The sequence below is a fragment of the Ipomoea nil genome, unplaced genomic scaffold (genome assembly GCF_001879475.1).
Source record: "Ipomoea nil cultivar Tokyo-kokei standard unplaced genomic scaffold, Asagao_1.1 scaffold3170, whole genome shotgun sequence".
Lineage (NCBI taxonomy): Eukaryota > Viridiplantae > Streptophyta > Magnoliopsida > Solanales > Convolvulaceae > Ipomoea > Ipomoea nil.
The window spans coordinates 365974-391715 of NW_017619598.1; the positions used below are offsets into that span (position 1 = coordinate 365974).

Consider the following 25742-nt stretch of genomic DNA (forward strand, 5'->3'; position numbering starts at 1 on the left):
TGCGCACTCATAGGTCTTAAGTAGACAAGAGTGGGTAAACGGCTTGGCTAAACCTAGGGAGACCTAAGGCACCATCATTAGGTGGCGTCACACTTAAACTCTCGTTCCCTACGTCGGGCGAGGCATTCTATCAAACATTTGGTGGGCGGTCTACCGTCTCCTCCCCTAAGCTCGCCCTCTCGGGTCGTAGGAAGGGGATTGCAAGGGCAAGACTAAAGAGAGTGCAATATCTTGCTAAACTCCCACTCTCACACTCATCTAACCATTACGTCCGTTAATGGAAAGAGATCAATATGCACTCCTCTACAACAAAGGCATACAAAGCCAAAACATACAACCAATCTCATCATTCATACATTCAAAGCATAAGAACACGCACAATCCAATCCACATCCAAATCTTAGAAATCATCATTAATAAGATCACAAAGCATAAATTAGATAGGAAATATGAACAAGGAAGAGTGGTTATCCAAGTCTTCAATCTAGATGCTTGTAATCCAATAGAAATGTTGAACGATGATTGCTAGGGTTGGGAAAGTAGAAATCTAATCTAGGAATTGAAAATAAATGTAAAACCCTAATCTAACCTAATCTAAGAGTGCTGAATTGAAAGATGAGAAAATTGGAAAAAGAAATTCCCCTAAGTGATCCCCTTACAAGACTTTAAATAGGCTTAAAATCTGTATTTTCCGCGCTGGCATCCCAACGTTCATCGCAACGTGCGTTGCGATGCTCGTTGCCCTTTCGGCCTCCGCGACAATGTACGGGCAACGCACGTTGCGGGTTGCGGTTGCTGCGAATCTGCCCTTTTTTACTTCACCAAAGTTGTAGCCGTACCAAAACTCTTAACTAGATTGTTAGAGTCTAGTGCACAGCAAAAATAAATAAAGTAAGTGTGTGTAGAGATTGTGTCAAGTATATCTCGTGAGAAACAAGCAAGAAGCAGTAAGTAAAGAAAGCAGTAAAGAACAAAGGCAATTATAGTGGTTCGGAGGTGGTGTAATCTTCCTACTCCACTTGCTCTTATCTCCAAGAGCAATTCACTATATCCAGCACTACTTGGTTCCTAGATACAATGAATTTCGTGATCTAGTGCTTTGATCACCAAGCCCGCACTAATCACGCCCAGTGCCACCAATACTAATGTTTCGGATTTCACGACTCTGCGTTACTTTCCTCCCCTTTCTACACTCTGGTAGAACTACACTTCGGATTTCACGACTCCGCGTTACTTTCCCTTCTTCAAGACTTCACACTGCTTGTGACAGTCTCTTTCCTACACTCCAGTAGGGGTGTCACTTATTTTCAAAAAAACGAGTTTTTCTCTTGCTTCCAACTTCTGAGACTCTGTAGATGATCTTCAATGTGTTGCAAGTCTCTTGAGATGAAGATATAACACTCTTGAAAGATTTCTCTTGAAAGCTCTGTATCTCTGAGTGTTTTTCTCTCTTTGAATTTATCAAATATAGCACTTGATATCTATACTCTGTTTAACTCTGTATATTTGAACTCTGTAGATTTTTCTTTCTAAGCTCTCTGAGTTCTTTTTCTCACTTGAAGATTTTCGTATGCTCTATATTTTCACTTGTTGGAACTCTTTAGTTCTTGCTCTTTCGTGCTCTTCTATGCTCTGCTTTAAGTCTTCAAAATCTTTATCCTTATATAGCTGGTATTGAGAATCTGCCCGTTGGAAAAAGACGATCTCAATTTTGAATTCTTGGATCTTTTGTCAGAGATCTTATCTTATCTTTTGGCAATTTGTCAGAAAGATATTCTAGCCGTTTGTAGAGCTTCAAGTTCACGTAAATGGGTTCCCAAACTTCATCTGGTGTTCTCACGTTTCTTGGGAGTATTTTGGTCTTAGTTTCGTGTAGAACGGTTTCTCTGATCTTTCTCTATAGTGGTTCTCGTTTCTTTGGGATTTATATGCTTTAAAAATATTCTTCAATTTAATCCCATACTAGTTAGACTAGTATTTTCTTTCGGAGATTTCTTACTGTAAGTTTTCTTCATCTTCACGTCTGGGTGTTCTCAGACTTCAAACTGGCTTCAAACTTCTTCCCAATTTGAATTTCTCCTTGCAAATTGTCACCCAATTGCAATTGCTTCCCAATTTCAATTTGATTGACTTTGACTTGTAATTGACACCCAAACTTCCCCTGGTTTCAGATGGCTTCTCAATTGCTTCCCAATTTGAATTTGGTGCCCAAGATGGGGCTGTTTGAGAAGAAAAGGCGTGGGGTTTTCTACTCCATGTGCTTCATGGTGCTCCTGTTTGCTGTGAGTGTTTATGGAGTTTTGTGCAGTGAAAGTGCATGTGTGGGTGCATTTGGTTAGTGGTGGCTGATGGGGTTTCTGTGGATTCAGAGTGGGTGATTAGGGCATGATTCTGGGCATGATCAGATTATGATGAGTAAAGGGTGAAACAGATTTACCCAGATCCTTACTGGGAATTGTCTTGTAGGGATAAGCATTGGGTGGTGGAAGTGGAACCACAATGCCCATCACATTGCCTGCAACAGCCTTGACTATGATCCTGCTCTGCAGTACCTCCCTTTCTTTGTGGTATCTTCCAAGCTCACTCCCTTCATATTTCTATGAAAGAAACTGAACTTTGACACATTTGCTAGATTCTTGGTTAGCTATCAGCAATGGACATTTTATCTTGTCATGTGTTTTGCTATGATTAATCTCTATGTACAATCATTTGCATTGTTGCTTTTCAGGGCGATTCTTGCTTCTGTAAGATTGACTGGGAAATAGGATTCCATTGATTCAATCAGGGATTTATAGTGTATGAATTGGCCGTTAAATGAAGAAGTGCAACCAGGAGAGGAATCACCATTGCCCGGGGTTCTCCGTCTGCAAAAACAACAATTCCTGATAGGATTGCTGAATACGATAACAGTTCCTTGGCTATTTTCAAGAACTCCATGGCTTGACTTCTTGGTTGCTTTTTAGCCATGTGTGGCAGTCTGAACATACAGTCGAAGGCTAACCATTGTTTTCCAGTGCCTCGTTTCGTTTCAGTGACTAATTCCTCAATGCCAAGATGAGCCCAGGTAGTGGCTGGGTGGTAGGCCACGAAGGAATTAGTCACATCTTGGCCTACAAGAGTTATGAGAGGGAGCTGACCACCAGAGGGAATTGATAATTTTAACCCTAATTGAAAGGGATAATTTTTTTTTTCTGGTCACAAATTGACGGAGAATGCGCCAGAAGGACCAATTCTGTTACAAAAATGATAGGCGTGGACCTAGTTTGCAAATTTTGAAAGTCGTGGAGTAATCCTGATAGTGCCACCATAGTCGTGAGACCAAAAGTGTTAAAAAAAAACTCTTATTAAAAATTGTCAATATAGCGCAATAGAACATCGTGACACACTTGACGCATTGAAAATATGTCAAGACTACAACAATGCTACAATCAATTTGGCAAATCCAGAAAACAAAGAAATTTCGAAATAGCCACCATTGTTGCATTCTTTGATCATGTATGTAAATTAAATACTTATTGTGCATTCATTAAATATATTAAAACTAATATAAATTTACAATTCATTTCATCTTCTAAACTTAACCTGCTTAGATTAAAGGCAAAATCAACATTAACCTTGAGAACAAAAAACATTTGGTATATAAGATGTAGTCACTATTTTAAAAAGTTTATGCGCAAAGTGACAAACAATTTAACTCCAAGATTAGTTTAAATCAAATAAAAAAAAATTTAAAAAAAAAAAAACACACACACAAAATCAAGTATTACACTCATTCATACTAATTCTAAAAATATGAAGTTGAAAAATGAATAGGTGCAAAATGGATGTGGAAATTGTTGATAAAACTAGACATGTTGTGATATCAATATTCAGACTACTTACATAGTTATTGTTATTACTATCAAGTAAACAAGTTATGAAAATAGAACAAAAGGTACTACACATGAATATTCTACAAATATAATAAATATAAATATTTTATTTAAATACTTTCACATGAAGCATGTACGGGAAAAACTACCTGCAAAATATCAACATGAGCTTGCAAGATCAAGAGTTCATAGTACAACTAAGATCCCAGTCATATACACAACGAGCCAATCCACAACTTCCTACATCATAATCTCATTACATGACGCTATCATCTATGCTACCCAAAAGAGAATTAAGAAAACTTAGAGAAATTCAAATAAAAATAATGTGTATTTAAACTATCATTTTTAGACTAAGTATTTAGACTATCGATTTTACAAAGTTGCAAACATTTATTTTAATGACAATTATAATTTATCGCCTGGCTTATATTATCTCATATACTTTGAAATTCAATACATTGACTTCTCCTATATAATTTTACATTGATATACTTTGAAATACTTATTTAAATATAAACATTGAGCATTAAAAAAATAGACCGGAACATAACAGTGGTCCAAGTCTAAATTTTATTCTACTAATCCAATAATACATAATCATTCCCGACAGCAAAATGGGCAAATTATTCTATGAACCCAGGTCCACCTTGTAAGATGGACTCAGGTCTAAAAATACACAACTTACATACTAAATGTTCATAATTTTAATTATATGCTAAATGTTCATAATTTACATCCTGAATGTTCATAATTCGAATTGTAACATTCAATATATAAATTGTATATTTTGACCTAGGTCCACCTTGCAAAATGGACCCGAGTCCATGGCAGAACTGTCCAGCAAAAACGGCTGGTTACTTGAAGCACACAAGACAATTGGCAATCATTGGTATCAAAATTAAATGAAGTTCAGGTGATTGCTGTCATCATGTATAGAAAAACGAAAAAAAAATGTGTATGTATGTTCTGATAATTGAAAAAAAAAAAAAAAAAACTTGTGTGTAAGCTAGATCTAAAGTAAAACTAAATAATTAGAGGGGTTCAAGCAAAAACGAGATTAATTGTTTTAAGATGTAAAAGATGGTACGTACAGTACAGCAGAGCATCAGGAAATAGCTCTCTCTCTCATCCATTTTGTGGCAGACCACTTCTCTCCTGACAGAACCTGACATCCTCCGTGTAGGCTATTTGGATCTGATTCTCCATTGAGCCCCTGAGAAGAAACAACGAACACAAGTGAGTTTACATCAACCGCAAAACTAGTAAACAGCCATGGAACTAACATTTTTAAATCAATTATGCTGGAATTTGTAACCAGAAAGTTTAACAAAACAATTAGAAATATATATTGGCCTTCTGCTTTTACGGTGGGTTTTACTTTTGGTTTGCCAGATGCCCATTTAAACAGCTATCCTAAGTTTTACACACAAATACTCCCTCCCCTCTTTTTACCTTGAGAGGGGCACAATTATACTTATCAAAAAATAATCTTTGATAGATGTTATGTGAGTAACATGTTACAACTGAGATAAAGGAAAAACATAGAAATGGGTACAAGCTAAAGCAGGTAAAAGCCCACTAACCATGCTCCAGAACAGCACAGCATTTCCTTTAGTTGGTTTTACACACAACCCTTTAACCGCTCTCCCACCACAGCTACAATCATTGCCAACAGCCTGCAGATGGCATTAAAGTAATTAAGAAAGAATACAAGTATTATAAAAATATGGAGACAACATTAAGAAAGACAAAGGAATGAGACATTACAATTAGTTAGTCCATAATAATAAGCAGAATATAAAATGGGTATCTGGATATAATCACAAGTAATATTATTGTTCAATATAAACATCCTGATAACAAAGTGGGAAAATTCATTGGCAATAGTGATCCTGAGATCACATGCAGTTCATATGATCTCATTGAGATTTTGGAAACAGTGAAAAAAGGATCCATAGAATATAGAAATTGCCAAAAAGAATTAAAGAAGTGACAAAAATTAGTCAGAAGTCTGATGGATCTACCATTGGAAAGTATGTTTCTCCACCTTCAACATTGTCACTTAAATACATAAGCATTGTTGCTATTCTTTGACCTCCCGCCTTTATGTTAAACTGCAAAAGTATTGAACCTCCTTTACCACAAAGTAATTCTCCATAGATGGTTGAGTTGATATCAAATGAGATATGATGGGAGGCAATAAATGCACAAGGTAGATGGAAAACATACTTCATCAGCAAAGTAGTCATGATGTGGTCTGTAGAGCTCACTCTTCTGATACCTGTGCTTCTGCAGATGTTAGCTTTGATACTAAGAACATATCAGTTTTCCATAAATATATGAAAGATACAACCAAATAATGATCACAATGCAAACCTTAAAACTTGAAGGAGCTCCCCATTTTCAACTGGTACTTGAGAATAGACAGATATTCGTTTTTCGATTGCCTGATATTGCAGGAAGCATACAGGAAGCCACTAAATGAATCACTAGTAAACTTGATTCAAATGAATAATACGGAGTATATGGGAAACCATAAATCACAATATCACTAACTTATTGCAGACCAACCTGTATTATAGGGTATGACCTGTCCTTAGGAGTCAAAAAGGTACCAGAACTTGTTCTGACATCACTCGTGACTCCCTGGAATAGTAGAGAAATACTGTCAGTTAAATATGCATTTAGAACAAATAAACAGAAGTATGAAACCCATAAACTGCATTTCATAAAAATGCAGATATGCAAGTTACCAGTAAAAATGTTCTAAGTCATCTATAAAAAAAAAAAAAAAAAAAAAAAATGAAAGTTTTAATTACTTCTAATGAAAATTTTGAATACTATTCCAGAATGAATTTGCCATCTCACTAATGAACAAACCAAACAAAATGTTCAACCAACCTTACTCGACTAAATGTCTAAATTCTAAATCAAAAATAAATAAAATACATTAACACTCCCAATATTGAGTTCCAATAGAAACAACTAAAAGGTTATGACAATGAAACTTCATATGCCAAAAGGAAGCTTCACAAGAACCAGAAATTGGCAAAAAGAATAATTAAATTAATCTTTTGTACTCTTTCACAGGTATCAATTCAACAAATTTAACATCAATATCAATCAATTAATTCAGTTAATATGCCAACATCATGTAAGAGCTTTAACTTGAATTTCAGATATCAATGTTAAATTTAGGATAAAATAGTATGTTATAACAGAAAAATAAATAAATAAATAAAAGCATTACATCAGATACAAACCTTTCCAGTTTTTGCATCCACCACTGTGGAAACCTTAAGGCGGGGCTTGGCAATACCTCTAAGATAGTCACATTCCTGTAAAGGAAATGCTATGTTACACTTACAATATAAAGTAGGAATATGATTTCCACTCTTTCCAGAAATGGACAAAAAAAAAAGTAATGCAAATAGACTACCTAGATTCCACAAGAATTTCACATCTTATCTAACAAAATCTCCATTGTAAACTGACAAATACATTTTATAGAAAAATACACATCTATCTTCCTGTCTCTATGGCCTCACAGTTCAAAATTCAAATGCATTTAAGTTGACCCTCAGAGATTGACATAGAGGACAGACAAAATGGGATATAGAGTGATTTACTACCTGCAAGAAGCTTTTTAGTTCTGTTGCTATATTCTATGTATTTCCAAATGTCCTAAAATCACTTACACCCATGGTGCAATTCAGAGTATGAGGTGATTAGTATGTATTATCTAAATTGACACAATATAGTGCATATCAGGCATGTGCTCCAATTCATGCCTATGTCAAACATGTATCTGCACCAATCTATAAGCCATTGTGCCTTTGTACTGTTGCCCTTCAGAAGTTTCTTTTATTTTCTTTTTTGACTGATCCTTCAAACTTATATTGTTGGCTATATTGCTTGTCTTGAAGTTTGATGAAAATTGAAATAACTTTGAAGAGAAGAGCACAGAACACTTTGAGTGCTGAGGGATTTTGAGTTAGTACTTGACCACATAATGATCATCAACTGTGATCTTTTGTAACAGTTTATTAAGGAGTTAATAGCTAATGGCTGCTGCTGAATAATGTTTACACAGGTAAAGAAAACACATGCCAATTACAGAAGACTTCAATACCTCACCAAATTTGGAAAATGGAAAAGCATACAAACCCTAGTCTTGGTTCTAGTACAACTACCAATGGATAATGTATACACAAGTTACTTTTCATGGGATTTTGATTACACAGTTATCCATAATAATCATACTGCTAACATCAATTACTATTAGACTGAACATAGTAAGGACACTTGTAAATACTGAGTCAAGAAGTACCCAAGTTTGTTGACTCTATAAAATTCCTCTACTAAATTAATCTATATGCACACACCCAACAAAAGTCAACAGATGGTTTAAGTGTTCAACAAATAGCATGAGTTCATTAAGCTGCAACATGTCAACAAAAGCAACAATGGGGATTCAGTGCTATAAGAAAATATACTTTAACATATGAAATTGCATACCTCTGTACTTAAAAAGTTGTGGAACAAGATTATTCTTGGCGACCAGCTTACTACTTCAGGTTTTACCTACAATGGTAGAGCACTAAATTGAAATGGTCAAGTCTTCATACAGAAAACTGGTTTTAAAAATAGCAATCCTGGTGCTGTCAAATAATCTTCTTAAGACCCTTCACATGTGTGTGCTACTTAGTATTTCTTCTTAAGTGCCAACTGTTATCAACCCAAGAGACTAGTGGCACGCTGAAAATAATTTGAAAGGATCAAGTCTTTGTACATAAAAGTGCTAAGAAAAATAGAGACTTTGAGAATTTGCCAACTATCAGTGCTATCAAGTATCAAATAATCTTCTAAAACCCTTCACATGTAGTGTGCTACTTAGTATTTCTTATTCAGCGCCAACTGTTATTAAGCCAAGAGATCAGTGATACACTGTAAATAAATAAGCCAGGGAGAATGTTTTTGGCATACATATCCAAGACGTAGTATTACAGCTTCTTTGTCATAAGTCAAATGTGAAATTCCTGAAAGGAAAGGGAGGGAAAAGGTGAAAAGTAAATCAAGTGGATCTAAAATCCCAATGATCAACAAAATCCTCTATTCCTTAACTCTGTATTCAGAAAAAATAAAAATAAATAAACTAAAACTAAAAAGTACAGCAAATTTTTCCAAAAACATCTCATTAGTAATTACAACTAATGATATAAAAGTCATTACTGCAATTACAAGTGCTGAAAGCAAAACTCTAATACAACAAGAGCTTTTAGCTCATACGCAAACAAGTAATACAAACCTTTTGCCAAAGGAATTACACCATGTTGAATTCCACGTAATCCCCTTAAAGTGGGCTCTGTCCCTGCATGATAGTATTCTTCATAATTTTACTTGGCAAAACCAAGGAATATACACAAAATTGCAATGATATGTAGAAAATAAAGGAAGGAAAGATGTCAGAAGGATGTACAAATATCCAAAACAATCTCAGTAGATAGGGAAATTAAAGCTACTCATGTCTCCATGAGAAGCAAAAATGCCAACAAAAAGAAGAAAAGGAGCAAAACAAGTATTCCAGGTCCCTCAGGAAAAACCAAAGTGGAAAGTGTAAGGCTTATTTGAATAGGTAAATTCTGTCGATCACTTCTGAGTTAGCCTCTAGTTGCAATCTACCTCTAGATAACCAAAAGAACAGTTGTGGAAGCTAAACTAAAAGGTCCTACCATGCTATGCTTATTCCAAAGAGAAAAGCAAAGACAAGGAAGACAGAGCAGTCAAGCAGTGAATTGTCCCTAAATGATCAAACTCAAAGTATTTCAAAAAATTAGGACTCAATGACACAATGGAGTTGAAAGATTTCAAATGATTCCAATGACATTTTTCTTTTATGGTTAAGAAATCAAGCCTATTCTGAAGCTAAGTTCTACATGAAAATGTTGGAACCTAAAATGAAGGACCCAGTAAGTCATGCGAACAAAGGAGAAATTAACAGTAGGGAAGCACTAATTCTCCAATATACAAACAATTCACAAACTCTACCATATGTATCTTCCAATTTCCGGATAAATGCCAATTGCACCAGAGCTCCTGCATTACATGAAAAAAATAGTTGACAACCCTTCAGCAAAAAACTACAAATGACATAAGTATACATCACCAACATGTGTCATTTTGGGGGGTTTAAGGAGTAGCTTGGTGGTAAGTGACACCCCTTTTCAAGTAATAAACCTGGGTTGAATCAGGTAAACCCCATACCCATCTATGTAAAAAATTAAAAATTTAAAACAAAAAAATAAAAATAAACAATAAACAAATAAAAAATAAAAAAATAACAAAAATCAAAACTGTACATCAACATGCCAACAGATTAAAGAAAACCTGAGAGATCCTGTTGAGAGAGCTATCAATTTACACATTGATAAGGAAAAAAAAAAAAAAAAATCCATCTATATTTATGCAGTTCTTCTTTAATTATTTCTGATGTATGTTTTTCCCCTCTATCTTTGGATCTTAGCTGCACTTATAATAATTTCAGGCACTAAAAATTGTAATTAAATAAGTCAAAACCCCATAACTTTTACCATGATCCAAGAAAAGCACAACTTAACAGTTTATAGGGCACCAGTACCACCGTTAATCAATAAAAAACGCATGCATAACTACACTATTTGAATCATATTGACACCAAAACTCATTAACAGAAAAAGAAAAATAATTTGCATAAATTCCATTTCTGTATTTCAGAATAGGATTTAAGCTGCACTGAAAGGAAATTTCTAAACAAAAATTAAAAATTAAGGAGAAAAAAACAAAAGAGGATAAAGTTCAAATGGAGCAAAGCAAAAGGCCAGAGGAAACGAGGTCAAGGAAATCCCATGAAATTCGCAGATTATGATTTATGATCACTAATGCCCTTGCGTGTGTATATGAGCATATAAATCACGTATCTATATGTGATCTGCATGTGTGTATAAAGCGAAAAAAACTCATATGTATATAGAATTTCGTTACCGATAATCATTCCGAGAGTGACAAATGTCAGGAGCCCCAAAACGATTCTCATCGCCGTCGCCATTCCTCCGGCAAGCAGAGAGAAAAGGGCCGAATGAGAAGGAGGAGAAAGGAATCTGTAACGGATCGCAGAAGTGGCGGACGAAAGTAAAAAAGTACCGTATTCGCTTGGGGATTATGTCTTTTTACGAATTAATGATACTTTCATCCCTCGATTATATCATAATTATCAAATTGAAACTTTAATTATTAATTTTGATCAATTAAATTATTAACTATTAATTTTATAATCAATTTAGTCCTTTGTAATTATTAAATTAGTCTTCAATCAATTTGACAGGATCAAATAAGTTATAAAATGAATAAATACTCAAAATGATCCTTCGACTATAGTTAAATTCAAAAATTGGTCCTCGATTTTCAATTTCAACCAATTAAGTCCTTAACTTTGTAATTTTGACACGATTTGATCCTCCATCTATTTGACCGTTTGTTGACCGTGATCGACGATCTCCAGAAGAACCTTCAGCTCTCGTGGGAGCACGTGGAGTCCTCCAGGATGACGTTGCACTGGTTCGGAAACACGCCGTCTTCTTCGCTTTGGTACGAACTCAACTACATTGAATCCAAAGGGAGGACGAAGAAAGACGACCGGATTTGGTAGATTGCTTTCGACAGTGGATTCAGATCTAACAGTGCGGTCTGGAAATGCAACTAGAACCTTAAAAAATCGACGATGGACCATGAAATTACATATATATCCTCAGAAATCACAGTCAACAAACGGTCAAATAGACAGAGGACCAAATTGTGTTAAAATTACAAAGTTAAGGACTTAATTGGTTGAAATTAAAAGTCGATGACCAATTTGTGAATAGCTATAGTCGAGGGACCATTTTGGATATTTACTCTTATAAAATCAATAGTTAAAGATTTAATTGATCAAAATTAATAGTTGATGATCAATTTAATAATGACGACATAGTTGAGGATCAAAACGGTTACATATTCGGATGCTTTGGCAAATGGTATCTTATGCAATAGTACTTGTACACTATTATTGATTTGTGTTATCAAATCTCTACTATTCTTTAACGCCCCTAGATTGCGCAAAGAAATCGGTTACATATTCGGATGCTTTGGCAAATGGTATCTTATGCAATAGTACTTGTACACTATTATTGATTTGTGTTATCAAATCTCTATTATTCTTTAACGCCCCTAGATTGCGCAAAGCATATTTCTTTCATGTGGACTGCGGTCTTGAGCTTTTACACTACGCTAATCTCGCAATTTGTCTATTTATAGTATTTACTTACGGGTATTTAATAAAGTGAATATATTGTTATAAATACTAATATTTTTGCCCATACGATATACGGAATAGATTTGTTATAATATATTAAAAATATTTGGATTGATATATAATTATTTAAATTAGAACACCAAATATTATATAATGCAATTAAAGATATGGTTTGGATTATTTATATGTTTTGATGTTATCATTGTTTGAATTTGAGCAAATAATTGCTCAAATTAATATGTGTAGATGTACGCATGCAGTGTTGTAACTTTGGAGATTTTATTTATCATGGTATAGTATTTTTAATTTTTAGTGAATTATTAATATTCATTTCTTTTCCCAATTTACCTAATTTCCATTTCATTTTTAATTGATGATGTAGAATATTATTGTGAAATATTTATGTTCATTTTTTCATTCTTTTTTAATTTTCCTTTACTATTTATTATTGTTTGGTTAGAAAATCAAGTAAATAGGATTTTGTTTTTAATTATAATATAGATTTGACCGTGAGGTTGTAGCATATATATATATATATATATATATATATATATATATATATATATATATATATATATATATATATATATATATGAATTGGTTATATTATAAATTGTTTAAATTGGTTATATAGGGTATTATGTTAGTATGTGAGAGCGCTGAATATGGAAACAATATTACCAAGATTTTAGTTAATTTCTATTTTAAATTTGCTTACAAAATAAATTGTATTAAATTAGTTGGTGATAAACATCCAAAAATTTTATACGGTAATACGATACATAATATTACCAATTATGCTATTATGTTATTACCTAATTAATTAATGTCTTTTCTACACTGTATTATAAATACGTAAAATAAAATACGGAAAATTTGCAAACAATAATGTTACCAAAAATATTATTATATTATAGAATATAACTAATATGTCTTTTCTATATTGTATTATGTTATTACGTTAATACGTAAATATGGAAACAATATTACCAAGATTTTAGTTAATATCCATTTTATATTTGCTTACAAAATAAGCTTTATTAAATTAGTTGGTAAAAAATACAGCTACGCATGAAAGATGAATTCAATCTAAAAATGGCAGTTTATAGTTATGTATGTGCACATGCACACATAAGGATGATGAGTTTTGTTCATATGAAGATAAGATAGTACTAATGTAGGTTGCTTATTTATAATATATCTGGAAGTAAAATTTGAGCTCTAAGATCATATAAAGCACTCTTTGATCCTAAATCAATAAATAATTAGTTATATACACATTTAGCAGTACCAATGTTATTACTAATACTTTATATATATTTGCAGTATTGAACCATTAATGTGAGATAAGAAAGAAATAACCAGTTAAATGATGCCTTTATTTGGATGCTCACTTTGCAAACATGTACAACTTTGGCTTTATTAGTTACTTTAGATTATACTTTGCTTATCCTTTGAATTTTAATGTATTATTTTAAGCCAATTTATTTATTATTAAAAAAATACATTTTAAAGTGTGACAATTTATACTAATAAATCATTTTAAAAGGTGGCAAAAGATGATTAGAAAATTTGATGCCACTGCATCAATTTAAAAAAGAAAAAAAAAATTTATTGCTACTATTTACTTCAATCATCCCATAAATATCAATAATGTTTCTTAAAGGGGTCTAATCAACACATAAACTGAAAACAAAAAAAAAAATGACAATCATAAAAAAAATATGTACAAAAATAAATGATAAAAACATTATGATAATGATTAAGACATAATAAATTTACGTTTCCAAAAAATCACAAAACTCTGAAAATCCTTATTGAAAATGAGTGTGTATCAAGAGTTACATATCTTGACATAACCAGCTAATAAAAAAGAATATTCATTACTTGTCCTTATTCAAACACTTTCAAATATAAAGAAAAATTAAAACACTTTTGTTTAGATTAACTCTTCGTATCTGATGGATTATATGAACCCGGGGGTCTGGATTATACAACCCGAGTATATGTTGAATATGATGAACGAATAATAAAACGGTAAATATTATATTAATTGGACACAAAATGCTATTACAGAGGTACGGAACGTGTAATAACAGTACAAATGTTGTCAGAAAGTATCAGATATCTAATTAGGACACCGGGGGTGTTTATATACCCCCCGGCTGCTACGGGCCCTGGGCCTGCGGGAGGAGCTGTGGCCCGCGCCGCGGGACTCGATCCACGCGAGGACCCAGCCCTTGGCCGAGCACGGAGCTCGGCTAAGGGGCTGAGCGTGGGCTCGGCCGAGCCCATGGGGCTCGACCGAGCCCGGGGAGGTCGGCCCACGCCGACCCCCATTGGGCCGACCCGGGGTGGTTGGCCGACCCCGGGGTGATCCGTCCTGTACCGCGGGTGGGCGCGGGGTCCGACCTGTATTATCCTGCTCTCCTCCGGCTCCGTGATTATTCCATCATCAGTCCCTCACTCTCGGGGCTGCGAGGAGTCGTCAGCACGAGAGAGTAAAATGAACTTAATAATTACGGGCCCCTGAATCATGTTCCCCAAAAAATTCAACCTTCCTTCCTGTTTCTTGGCGCGATAGGACTCCTAACCGAACTGGAATTCAAGACTGTATTCATTCTTATCAGTTTTAAGAGTCCTCATCCTACTACAACCCTTCCACTTCCCCTTTAAATACCCCTTCCATCTTCCCAAACTTCTTCACATTCCCAACACCACACATTTCCCTCTCCCCAAAATTTCCCCCCTTTTTCCTAAAAAAATGTCCTCTTTTTTTCCCCCCTTTTTTCCCCCTCCCTCCCCTATATAAAGTAGCTTTCCCTTCACTCCCCTCACACACACAAAAAGCTCCCAAAAATTCTCTCCCCTCTCTCCCCTATATTTTCTGGCCGAACACCCCCCTGCCGCCGACCGCCGACGGACGCCGCCGCCGACCAGCCGACCCCAACCCCAGCCGAGGCCGACCCGCCCCCTGCCGACCCCGAGCTACCACCGGCTGACCCCTGCCCCACTGAGGCCGACCCGTGCTCCGCCGTGTCCTCCTTCCGTGCCCACTTTGTTCATCCCCTCCTTGCTTGAGTCAGGTGAGTCTCGTGCAAACCCTCTTTTAGAGTTCCATAGCTAGCTTTTTATGAGTATAGTGCCTCTTGCCGAGGACACGCATCCGGTAGACCTACCCTTGATTATTAGTTATTGGTCCGTCCTAGACTCCATTGACTACGCGGACCTCCCGCCTAGTGATGACGAGTCCATTGACTTAGACCGGTTTCCTTCCCCCTACATTGAGCACTATTACATTGAGTACCCCTACATAGATCCGTTAGCCACGCATCCTCCCTTCATGTTGACTCCTACACCACTTCCGGATCCCTTCCCCTTGAATCAGTACACTGTACTTGACTCCGCCATCCCTCGGGGATTCGGGTCCTCTTTGAGTTCTCACGATATCGCCATGGCGAAGGCCTTGGTCGGCCCGTCGGCAGTGGTTCACGTCCCGCCTCCCGGGACGAGTATACTAGAGCCTCCAGGACCCAATTTTTTTGGGGTCCATGTTACATCCCTCCTCATGGGTTTAGCTTTCCCGCTTCACCCCTTCATCATTGAGCTCCTGAACTTTCATCGTATATCTGTGGGTCAGCTAGTCCCTAACTCCCATCGGGCGGTGGCGGCCTTTATTGTTCGATGTGTCGAGGTGGATATCCGCCCTAACCTGGACCTTTCACTCTTTTTTCACCGCGACCAATTCCTCGTCTAAGGAGAGCAAGGGCTACATGGCGTTTTCGGCTCGGCCGGGGACGAGGATTATGGGACACGTACGGGATTTCAACAAGGGTTGGAAACCCCGGTTCATGTTTGTCTCTACGGGCGAGGCGCTCCCTTTTGAGTTGCCTTGGGGAGGGTACTTTCGTAAGTGCCGTTGTCCGAAGTCCACCCCGGAGCTTGAGGCCCTGGCCCGGGAGTTTTTGGGTGAGACAGCTGATATGTTGGACTCCTAGGCCCTCGTTGATCACGAGTCCTTGACCAGGGCAGGCTTTTCTCGCGACCTCCCTCCGCTGCCTCCTCGTGGTGCTGCTCCCCCCCGCCTCAAGACTCCGCGGGGGAGACCGAGGAGGAGTCTTCTAGCGACGATTCAGAGGATGACGATGTTATTGAGTTGCGAGTCGGACATTTGACGCCTCCTCCTACCAGTTCTGGTTTGTCACCTCGTCAACGTGCTTGTGTGCCTGCTTGTTTATGCATTTTCGTTGAAGTGCTTACCGACTTGTCTTGGTTTAGGTATGGTTCCCCGTCGCGCTGCCATCACGAACCTATTGAGAGCTTGCGGAACCGTGGCAGCGAGGACCCGAAGCGCTGCAAGACTGGCGAGACTAGCCCTGCTTCCTCGGGCGTCCGGGTTCCTCCAGGTCCCCGGGTATCGCGCCGACGTCAGATGGGGTCTACCTCTGACTCAGACCACTTGTCGGACGGCCGTACGGCCGACCCCCCTGCTCGAGCTCCGATGACCACGACACCGTATCAGGGAGCCTTGACTGATTGGTCCGTCCACCTCCCTCCTACTGCCTCGATACTTTGTGGGGATGTTCCTCCGGAGGCCTTTATGCGCAGCCTCTCCCTGCCCCGCGACACGGCGATGCACGAGGACCATGCCATCTTCCGCCCTTTGCTGGAGGTAAGTGCTACTTTCTGATGATGATGTGTTTTCTTATCCCTTGTTATCCTGTCTTCTATTTATGTTTATCGTTGTGTAGGCGGTTGCCCGTGCCGTGTCCATGGAGAAGGTCCTAGGGAGCACCCGTGGTCAGCTGGAGGCCGCGCGAGGTCAGCTGGAGGTCGAGGCGCGGGCTCGCCAGGACGTGAGTGACAAACTGGTGGCGCTGGAGGGTCAGTATGCTGAGTTGATTGCCAGCCGGTCGCGGGAGCGCGCAGTGCATCAGGAGGCCCTGAAAGAGGCTTCGAGGGTGGCCGTTACGGGTTACAAGGACTCCCATGCCTTTGTCCAGGACGCGAAGGCCTATATTTCCGCTATTCCATCCTTCGCGCCAGAGATGCATCCTTTGACCCCGCAGCGTGGGGCCTGCCCGAGGAGTTGGAGGAGGAGCCGTGACCCCATGGACGTGGCCGTGGGAGAGGGTAGCGCGCCCCCACCGTTGGACTCGGCGGCCGACCCCGCTTGTGCGGACTTCGCAGCTGACCTTCTTCGCTTTGCAGGCGTGGATGCCCCCCAGGAGGAGACTCAGGCTGATTTGGGTGGCGATGACGGTGCCCGCGAGGCTACGCGGCCTTGATGTCCTTTAGAGTTTGTGGCCCCTTGTCTTTATTTAGTTGCTTGCATAGACTATCTCTTCTGTTTTGCTTAGATTGGTGTTATCTCGTTGCGCGGGTTGTCGCCCATACATTCCTTTTGTTTATTTTGTTTGCACTAGACTTGTTGGCTTCGCCATGACGTTGTTTGCTATGACATTGTTCATCTATTTCGTCTTATAATTCTGTCTGTTTTACTTGCGTATTTATCTTGATTGCTCCTCATCGCGAGTTGCCTTGTGCCCGCCAACGCGGTACTAAAGAACTCTGGCAACCCAGGAACTTAGCTGGCCTGCCGACGCGGGACTGGCCGCCCTTACGGGGTCGACCGGCCGACCTCTCGCTGGCTGCTGCTGGGGTCGGCTGGTCGCTTCTTCTTGCGGGGTTGCTCGTCCAGCGGTGAGCGAGGTCAGACCTTGTACCGCCCCTAGGATGTTGAGGTTGCGTTACGACCGTCCGGCGATAGGTGAGGCCGGACCTCATATCGCCCCTAGGACGTCTTAGCGATTCTTGGGATGGAGTCTCATGACTCGCGTCCCGAATCCTTCCGTTCGGCGGTAGGCGAGGACGGACCTCGTACCACCCCTAGGGTGTTGAGGTTGCGTTACGCCCGTCCAGCGATAGGTGAGGCCGGACCTCATATCGCCCCTAGGACGTCTTAGCGATTCTTGGGATGGAGTCCCATGACTCGCGTCCCGAATCCTTCCGTTCGGCGGTAGGCGAGGACGGGCCTCGTACCACCCCTGGGGTGTTGAGGTTGTGTTACACCCGTCCGGCGATAGGTGAGGCCAGACCTCATATCGCCCTTAGGCGTCTTAGCGATTCATGGGATGGAGTCTCTCGACTCGCGTCCCGAATCCTTCCGTTCGGCGGTAGACGAGGTCGGATCTCGTACCGCCCCTAGGGCGTGCGTTATGTCTAATGTGGTCGTCAGGCTCTTCGCGTACGCGACCGTCATGTTCGGCCTCTCTGGAGCGACTGTCCTTTGGAGGGCCGACTTTACGCCGTCCTAACCTGCGCCGGCCGACCTCAAGGTCGGCCGACCCCGCGCTGGCCGACCCCGTGTCGGCCGGCCTCGGGTAGGCCGGCCTTGGGGTGCCCGAGCGTCCGACTCTGTGTCTGCCCATGCTTGTCCCCAAGTCGGGATAGGATAATTGTTTAACAACCTCATTATTCCATTGCGAATGTAAACAGAACATTATTGTGGGAAGCCCGGCCCTTTATTGGGGAGGGGATAAGCCATACAAATGAATTTCTACTGGTAAAACTTCAGCAAGTGCTCCGAGTTCCACACCCTGTCTACCACCTTGCCCGATATGGTCTTTAGCTTGTAGCTGCTCGGTCGTACTATGGCTTCAATCACATATGGACCTTCCCATTTCTTTGCAAATTTGCCTCCGTCTTGGGGTCGGCTCGCCTCCCTCCTCCGGAGGACGTAGTCGCCAACCTGGAAGTAGCGGGGTTGGACTCGGTTGTCGTGGTAAGCTTTTGTTTGACGCTGGTAATTTTCTGCCCGGACCATGGCCTCCTCCCTTCTGTCGTCGATGAGGTGGAGGTCGGCGGCGTGGTGTTCCTCATTGAGGTCGGGGTCGTATACTGCAACCCGATAGGATAGTATCACAGCTTCGGTGGGGGCCCGTGCTTCGAATCCGTATGCCAGCGCAAATGGTGCCTCCCCAGTGGCTCTTCTTGGGGTGGTGCGGTATGCCCATAGGGCGGTGTCCAGCTCCTCCACCCATGTTCCTCCGGCTGCGTCCAGGTTCTTTTTGATGCCGTCGACTATAGTTCTGTTGGCGTTCTCCACCTGCCCGTTTTCCTGTGGGTACGCCACCGCCACGCGGGTGTGTTTTATGTACCATTGGTCGCAGAATGCCTTAAACTCTTTGCTTTCGAACTGGCGCCCGTTGTCGGAGATGATTTGCATGGGGACTCCGAAGCGGTACAAAATGTTCCTCCGTATGAACTCCATGCACCGGGTGCTCGTGATGGTGGCGAGGGGCTCCGCCTCAACCCACTTTGTAAAATAGTCTATGGCGACTATTATGTACTTCCTGTTCACAGACCCCATGGGTAGGGCCCAGACGATGTCGATCCCCCACCGTGAGAACGGGATCACCGTGCTGATAGGCGTGTAGCTGGTTGCTGGCCGTCCCGGCTCTGCGTGAAAGTGCTGGCAGGTCGGGCACCCCCGGGCGTACTCCGCGCATTCCTTGGCCATTTGTGGCCAAAAGTACCCCTGCAATAGGGCCCTCCTCGCCATGGCAAAGGCTCCTTGGTGTGCAGCGCATGTGCCTTCATGTATCTCCTCTTTGACGGACTTGGCTTCGTCCGGGTATAGGCATCGGAGGAGGGCGCCGTTATAGGACCTTTTGTAAAGGGTGTCTCCAAGGAGGACGTATGTTGGTGATCTTTTCTTGACCGCCTTGGCGGCTGCCTCGTCTGCTGGCAGGGTACCTGCTCTCTTATACTCAATGAGGTGGTCCAACCAGCATGGGGACCGTGCCTGTATGGGGAGAACGGGGTAGGCCTCCAGGCTAGACCTCTGGAGGTCTTCAATCCGCGCTATCTTGGAGACATGCTCCGGGGTGCCAAGGCCGAGCTTGGAGAGCAAGTCCGCGTCCCCGTTTTGACTTTGGGGTACCTGCAAAATTTCGTAGAGGGTCAATTGGCCCAGGACCTGGAGTACCACGTCGCGGTATCTCCTCATCCTCTCCTCGTTGGCCTCGAATTCACCATTCACCTGTCCGACCACCAGTCGGGAGTTGCACCGCACCCTTATTTTGGAGGCCCTCAGACCCAATGCCAGCCTGAGGCCACCCAGTAGCGCCTCGTATTCGGCCTCATTGTTGGAGAGCTTGAAGTGGAAACGAAGGGCGTAGTAGGCCCGGAACCCCTCCGGGGTTACGAGGACCACCCCTCCGCCACACCCTTTGGGGCCGGACGAGCCGTCCGTGACAGGGTCCACCAATCTTCCTCATCGCTCCGGGCTAGTTCGGCGGCCTCGCGAGCGGTGCACTCGACTATGAAGTCGGCGAGCGCCTGCCGCTTGGTCCACTAATTTCTTAAAAAATGCTTATTTTGTTCTTAATTTTAGTTATTTTTTTAATGTATTTAGATGGTTTAAACAATCTTTTGAACACTTCTACAACCACTTACGTAAATAGTTTGTAAGAAATAACTATGGAAACCTTATGTTTTATTACTAAATTTTTTAATTTTTTAATTTTTAATTTTATTTTTAATTAGAAATTTTTTTAAAAAAAATTCGCCCCTTGGCGCTTAGGGGCGCCTAACGTTTTTTGCAACATTGAATTATATTTTATTATTATAGCTCTATCTCTATCTTTATATATATTAGAGCATAATGAAGTATGGACAAAAATTTATTGTGTCCAAATTTATTTGTAAAGTTTTATATTTAATATAATTTGTGTATATATTCATTTAAACCTCAATTATAATTAATTTGACTCCACATATATAAAGAGGAGAAATTAGATATAAAATAAATATAATTTTTACATAAATAATCGTTTTCAAATGAATAAATTTTTTGTGGAGATTTTCGAAAAATATCCCCAGTTATTTTATTTACAAGTTTAATTTAAATACGTTAGTTATATAATTAAAGTAGTTATTTCAAATTCAAATTTCTTTCAAACAAAAAATTCAAATTCAAATTCAAATAATAATACAAGTAACAATAAACTTTAGAATCAACATAATAATAGCATAATTAAAGTTTTAAAAATATTAAATATTGTGTATAGTTATACTTACATTTTTAATCAAACTAATTTTGAACTTTAAGAACTCAAGTACGTTTTTCTGTTTCCACAACCATTACTTTCTTTGCTAATTCAGAAGATGTCAAAAATAATAAAAATTTTTCTGTTTCCACAACCATTACTTTCTTTGCTAATTCAGAAGATGTCAAAAATTTAATTGATAAATTTGTTAAATTAATAATAATTCGTGCATTGCACAGGATAATTATTAGTTATACATAATTTCTGATTACCCCTTAAATCTAATTAACTCATTGATCTCCGCTTTCTAGTCTAATTTGACGTTGAGTTTAAGCCCCATTCCCCTATCGATCAACATTTTTTCTTTTTTAAAAGATAAAATCACAGACTTACGTAGGCATTTATTACATTATTATAATATGTTTAAGTTAACGTGGTTTTAGCTTGGGGGCTGGTGGTTTCGGGTTCAACACTTCGACTCTGGATTTTAACAGACTGGTTCCGGATTATAAAACAAATGCACGCCCAGTGGGACTCGAACCCACAATCGCTTGATTAGAAGTCAAGCGCCTTATCCATTAGGCCATGGGCGCTTGTTACTAAATGTGGCATATTAATTTACTTGTAGTGAAATAGAAATTAGAGTTCTGACCCAAACCACCTAAAGGTTAATTTATCATAAGTGTTAATTTTACTTTTGGTCCCATGACTATTGGAGTCTTATTAATTTCAATTCATGACTTTTAAACTGTCAATTTAGTATTTAAATTATTTAACTTTTATCAATTTTCGTCACTCCAGTCAAAACTCACTAAAAAAATATTGATAAGTAAAATAAAAAGGATATTTTAATATTTTTTTTAATTCTCTTTCTTTTCTTTCTTCCCCATTGGGTTCTTCTCCATTGCTTTTTTTTTTTTTTTTTCTTTTCTTTCTTCTCCATTGCTCTTTTCTTTTTTTATTTTATTTTTATTTTTTCATTCGACACGATTTGTTAAATGGAAATACAATCCTAGAAATATACACATCTCTATACACGAATGAAAAAAAATAAAAAGCAATGGAGATGCTCGTGGAGAAGAAAGAAAAGAGAAGCAATGGAGAAGAAAGAAAAATACCCTCATTATTTTGTTTATTACTATTTTTTTGATAAATTTTGTCTGATAATTTTACCATAGTGACAAAAATTGACAAAAAGTGAATAATTAAGGTACTAAAATTGATAATTTTGAAAGTCGTGAATTTAAATGAACAATACCTCAATAGTCATAAGACCAAAAGTGAAATTAATTCTTTATCATAAGACCCTAGATAAGAGCAGAATATTTAGCACTTTGGGAGAAGAATATTTAGCACTTGCCTATATAGACAACTCAGTTGGTTGTAGAGGTGAAATTTAACAAAAGAAACCAATGAATCGAGTCTCACCAGCGACAGTATAGGAGAAATCTCTCAAAACTCTAGCCTCCATCGGTCAATTGAGTCACCATAATTTATCTCTTCACAAATTATCGAATCGGAGTATAGAAGGCCTGAGGTGGGTAATTACACCTTTTTGTCACAAGAATATTTAGCACCCTAATGATGATTATTTGGCGGTGATGGTTCATGAGGAAGGCTAGCTTCTCCAAGTAGGTAATTACACATTTTTGTCACAAGAATATTTAGCACCCTAATGATGATTATTTGGCGGTGATGGTTGATGACGAAGGCTAGCTTCCCCAATGATCTATGATCAATCATTCTAGCTACGACATCACAATGTTCACTACATTGTTGTTAGAGTTAATACCCATTTTGATCCATCAACTATTAGGTGACCTAATAGTCGAGGGACTAAAATGAGTATTAACTGTTATTATTATTTTGTATAAAGGTATTTTTGTATTTAAAACCTATTCCTTTAACCAATCAAATATTGATATATAATTCATAAAGTCTATTATTTCAACAAACTAAATAATAGATTCTTATTCTATTATTACCTATTCCATTTTTTGTAGAATAATATTTATATTCCTTCCAAATTCATTCCGTGAACCAAGCATACTATGATTGAATATTGTGCAAAGATCATTTGTGGGCCGATCATATGGGTGGGCCGTAATGAACCACTTTCGTTACGGGCTTTCTCATAACGGATCACATTTCCGGTTCCGGGGCAGTTATTTGTTACGGATATCCCACTACAAAACCCTCGCTCGGTCCTAGCCTCCTTGACCCGTCCACTTCCATCGGAGCTCTTGCAGCGGCGCCGCCTCTAGGAGAAGGTCTGAAACCTCTTCTTATCTGTTTAGATTTCGTTACATATTTACGTATATGCTTGAGTGTTTCTATAAATGTATGTGTTTGATCTTTGATTATCATCTTGTAGCCTTTTCTCCATATTTTAGCTAATAGCGACATGTAGGTCGGATTGTTGTCCTTCGAAAATTGATTTCATTTCATTTTCTTGCGATCTTAGTTTGATTGGTGTACCCGAACATTATTGTTGAAAGGATGATTTAGGTTTGTGCAAAAAGGCTGGTCCTTTTTTGAAATAATGTAGAAAAAAATTACGGAATATCAATTAGGTGCATTGATTTCTATAGTAGAAATCAGCTCTCAATTTTTCGTTAAAATTGGGATAACAATTGAAATTAGGTTTAGACATAAGCCTGGCATTTGTTTCTGTGTATATATTCAAAGTAATATGTAAAACCCTTGAAGGTCTTTTAGTAGTTTTATTTTTCCCAGTTTTATTCAATAAATAGTGGAAAAGGAAAGCATGTTTGTCTCTGTGTGATGGATATCTCAAATTTCTAGGGGATATTAACCATATAGGCTACATGAGTTGCTTTAATATGTGTTCTTTTGTCATCAGTCATTCTGTGCCTTCTTCCAAGCCCATCTGATTGGACTTCAGTCTTGTTCTTTCAACTAGAACTACTTTCTCCAGTTTCTTGTTTTGTAAAGTTTGAACGCACTTGACCCACATTTGTTATTTTTGCTCATGGCACTTTTAATTTGTAGAAACTATGGCTGTTCCATTGCTGAACAAGAAGATTGTGAAGAAGCGTGTCAAGAAGTTTAAGAGGCCACAGAGTGACCGTTACATCTCCGTGAAGGTATATTACTTGCTTTCTTGCCTTATGTTTTCTGGTTGCTGTGTGATTGGTAAATATTGTAGATTATTTTTTATCCTGTAGCTTTATTGCATTTTGATAGGTTATTCAAATACTAATCTTATTTTTCTATCTCTATTTTCTGTGGGAGGGTGGAGGGGTTGTCATTGTCAACCAAGCCAACTTATTCACAAATCACAATGCAGTTAATTGTCCATATAGTCATCCTCTAGAGTTTCTCAGTGCAGGTTTTCCAAATGAATGGACCTTTAGATTTGAGGAGTAGAACACTTAATAAATGGATGGACAGTGACTATACAAATCTTTTTTGACACTGTGTGCTAATGCTTGTCATTGGATTGACATTTTTTTTATGGCAGGAAAACTGGCGTAGACCCAAGGGTATTGACTCCCGTGTGAGGAGGAAGTTCAAAGGATGCACTTTGATGCCTAACATTGGCTATGGCTCAGACAAGAAAACCCGCCATTATCTGCCTAACGGGTTCAAGAAATTCGTTGTGCACAATGTTCAAGAGTTGGAAGTATTGATGATGCATAATAGGTCTATTATTACCACCGCCATTTTACTCGCTCCCTTTTACCTTGCTCTGAAATTTTTATCTCACTCCTTGATTTATTTTCAGGACTTACTGTGCTGAGATTGCGCACAATGTTTCAACCAAGAAACGGAAGGAAATTGTTGAGCGTGCAGCCCAGTTAGATGTTGTCGTGACCAACAAATTGGCCAGGTTGCGCAGCCAGGAAGACGAGTGATCACCTTAGCAAATACTTGGACATTTTCTTCTTCTGTAAAACTTCCTTACATCAGGTGGTCTAGTAGTTGGAACTAGAAAAATTTTCCAGTGAAGTTTTCCTTGGATTTTTAATCTTATATTGGATGGTATGGCCATGCTATTTCGTTTTAGTTTTTAACGAGTTCTTTATATTATCCGTCCAACACGCTGCTCAAATGCATCACTCTACGTGTTTTGTGTGAGAAAACAGTTTTGTTGCCTTGTAATGGTGTTAATAGATTGGGCGGTCTAACTTTTTTTTTTTTTACCCTTTTATTATACAAATGCAGCAAATGATGATTAATTTTAAATGTAATTAGTCATTGCATTTAATATAAAATAATAGAAATTAAATGGTTGAAAAAGGAAAATTTTTACGATGGCAATGGGGCGGGGCGGGGGCGGGGAGTATACTCCCCGTCCCCGACCCCGTCCCCATCCCCGGCGGGGATTTGAAAATAGTCCCCATCCCCGCCCCCATGGGAAATTAGGCGGGGACCGGGATTCCCCATCCCCGATCAATTCTTAGTCAAAATTTTAAGTTATTATAATTTTTAATTTTAAAAACTAAACTTGTGATTTTAAAAAAA

At 39.0% G+C, this 25742-nt stretch overlaps 2 protein-coding genes, 1 long non-coding RNA gene and 1 other non-coding gene across 5 annotated transcripts; 2 read left to right on the forward strand and 2 right to left on the reverse strand.

Annotated features, from left to right (window-relative positions):
• Positions 1 to 4234: 4234 nt before the first annotated feature.
• LOC109167803 lies at positions 4235 to 4949 on the forward strand. The gene is made up of 2 exons (XR_002051907.1): positions 4235 to 4830; positions 4882 to 4949. It is a non-coding gene; the product is annotated as an uncharacterized LOC109167803 (long non-coding RNA).
• LOC109167802 (prolyl 4-hydroxylase 1) lies at positions 4907 to 11067 on the reverse strand. Its single transcript, XM_019316882.1, has 12 exons — positions 10896 to 11067; positions 9924 to 9971; positions 9184 to 9246; positions 8862 to 8914; positions 8394 to 8459; positions 7139 to 7213; positions 6447 to 6521; positions 6252 to 6322; positions 6105 to 6156; positions 5900 to 5989; positions 5459 to 5551; positions 4907 to 5088 (listed from the first exon to the last, which is right to left on the reverse strand). The coding sequence occupies exons 1-12, from the start codon at positions 10957 to 10959 to the stop codon at positions 4981 to 4983; spliced, it is 858 nt and encodes a 285-aa protein (XP_019172427.1). The 5' UTR covers positions 10960 to 11067; the 3' UTR covers positions 4907 to 4980.
• Positions 11068 to 21774: 10707 nt separating this feature from the next.
• TRNAR-UCU lies at positions 21775 to 21847 on the reverse strand. The gene has a single exon. It is a non-coding gene; the product is annotated as a tRNA-Arg (tRNA).
• Positions 21848 to 23414: 1567 nt separating this feature from the next.
• LOC109167804 (60S ribosomal protein L32-1-like) lies at positions 23415 to 25302 on the forward strand. 2 transcript variants are annotated; one of them, XM_019316883.1, is made up of 4 exons: positions 23415 to 23524; positions 24267 to 24361; positions 24739 to 24920; positions 25003 to 25302. In XM_019316883.1, exons 2-4 carry the CDS (start codon positions 24272 to 24274, stop codon positions 25130 to 25132), a joined length of 402 nt encoding a protein of 133 aa, XP_019172428.1. In that variant the 5' UTR covers positions 23415 to 23524; positions 24267 to 24271; the 3' UTR covers positions 25133 to 25302. The 2 variants fall into 2 exon arrangements, with proteins under 2 accessions (XP_019172428.1, XP_019172429.1); XM_019316884.1 differs by having other exon boundaries at positions 23428 to 23524; positions 24260 to 24361.
• The last annotated feature ends 440 nt before the right edge of the window (positions 25303 to 25742 follow it).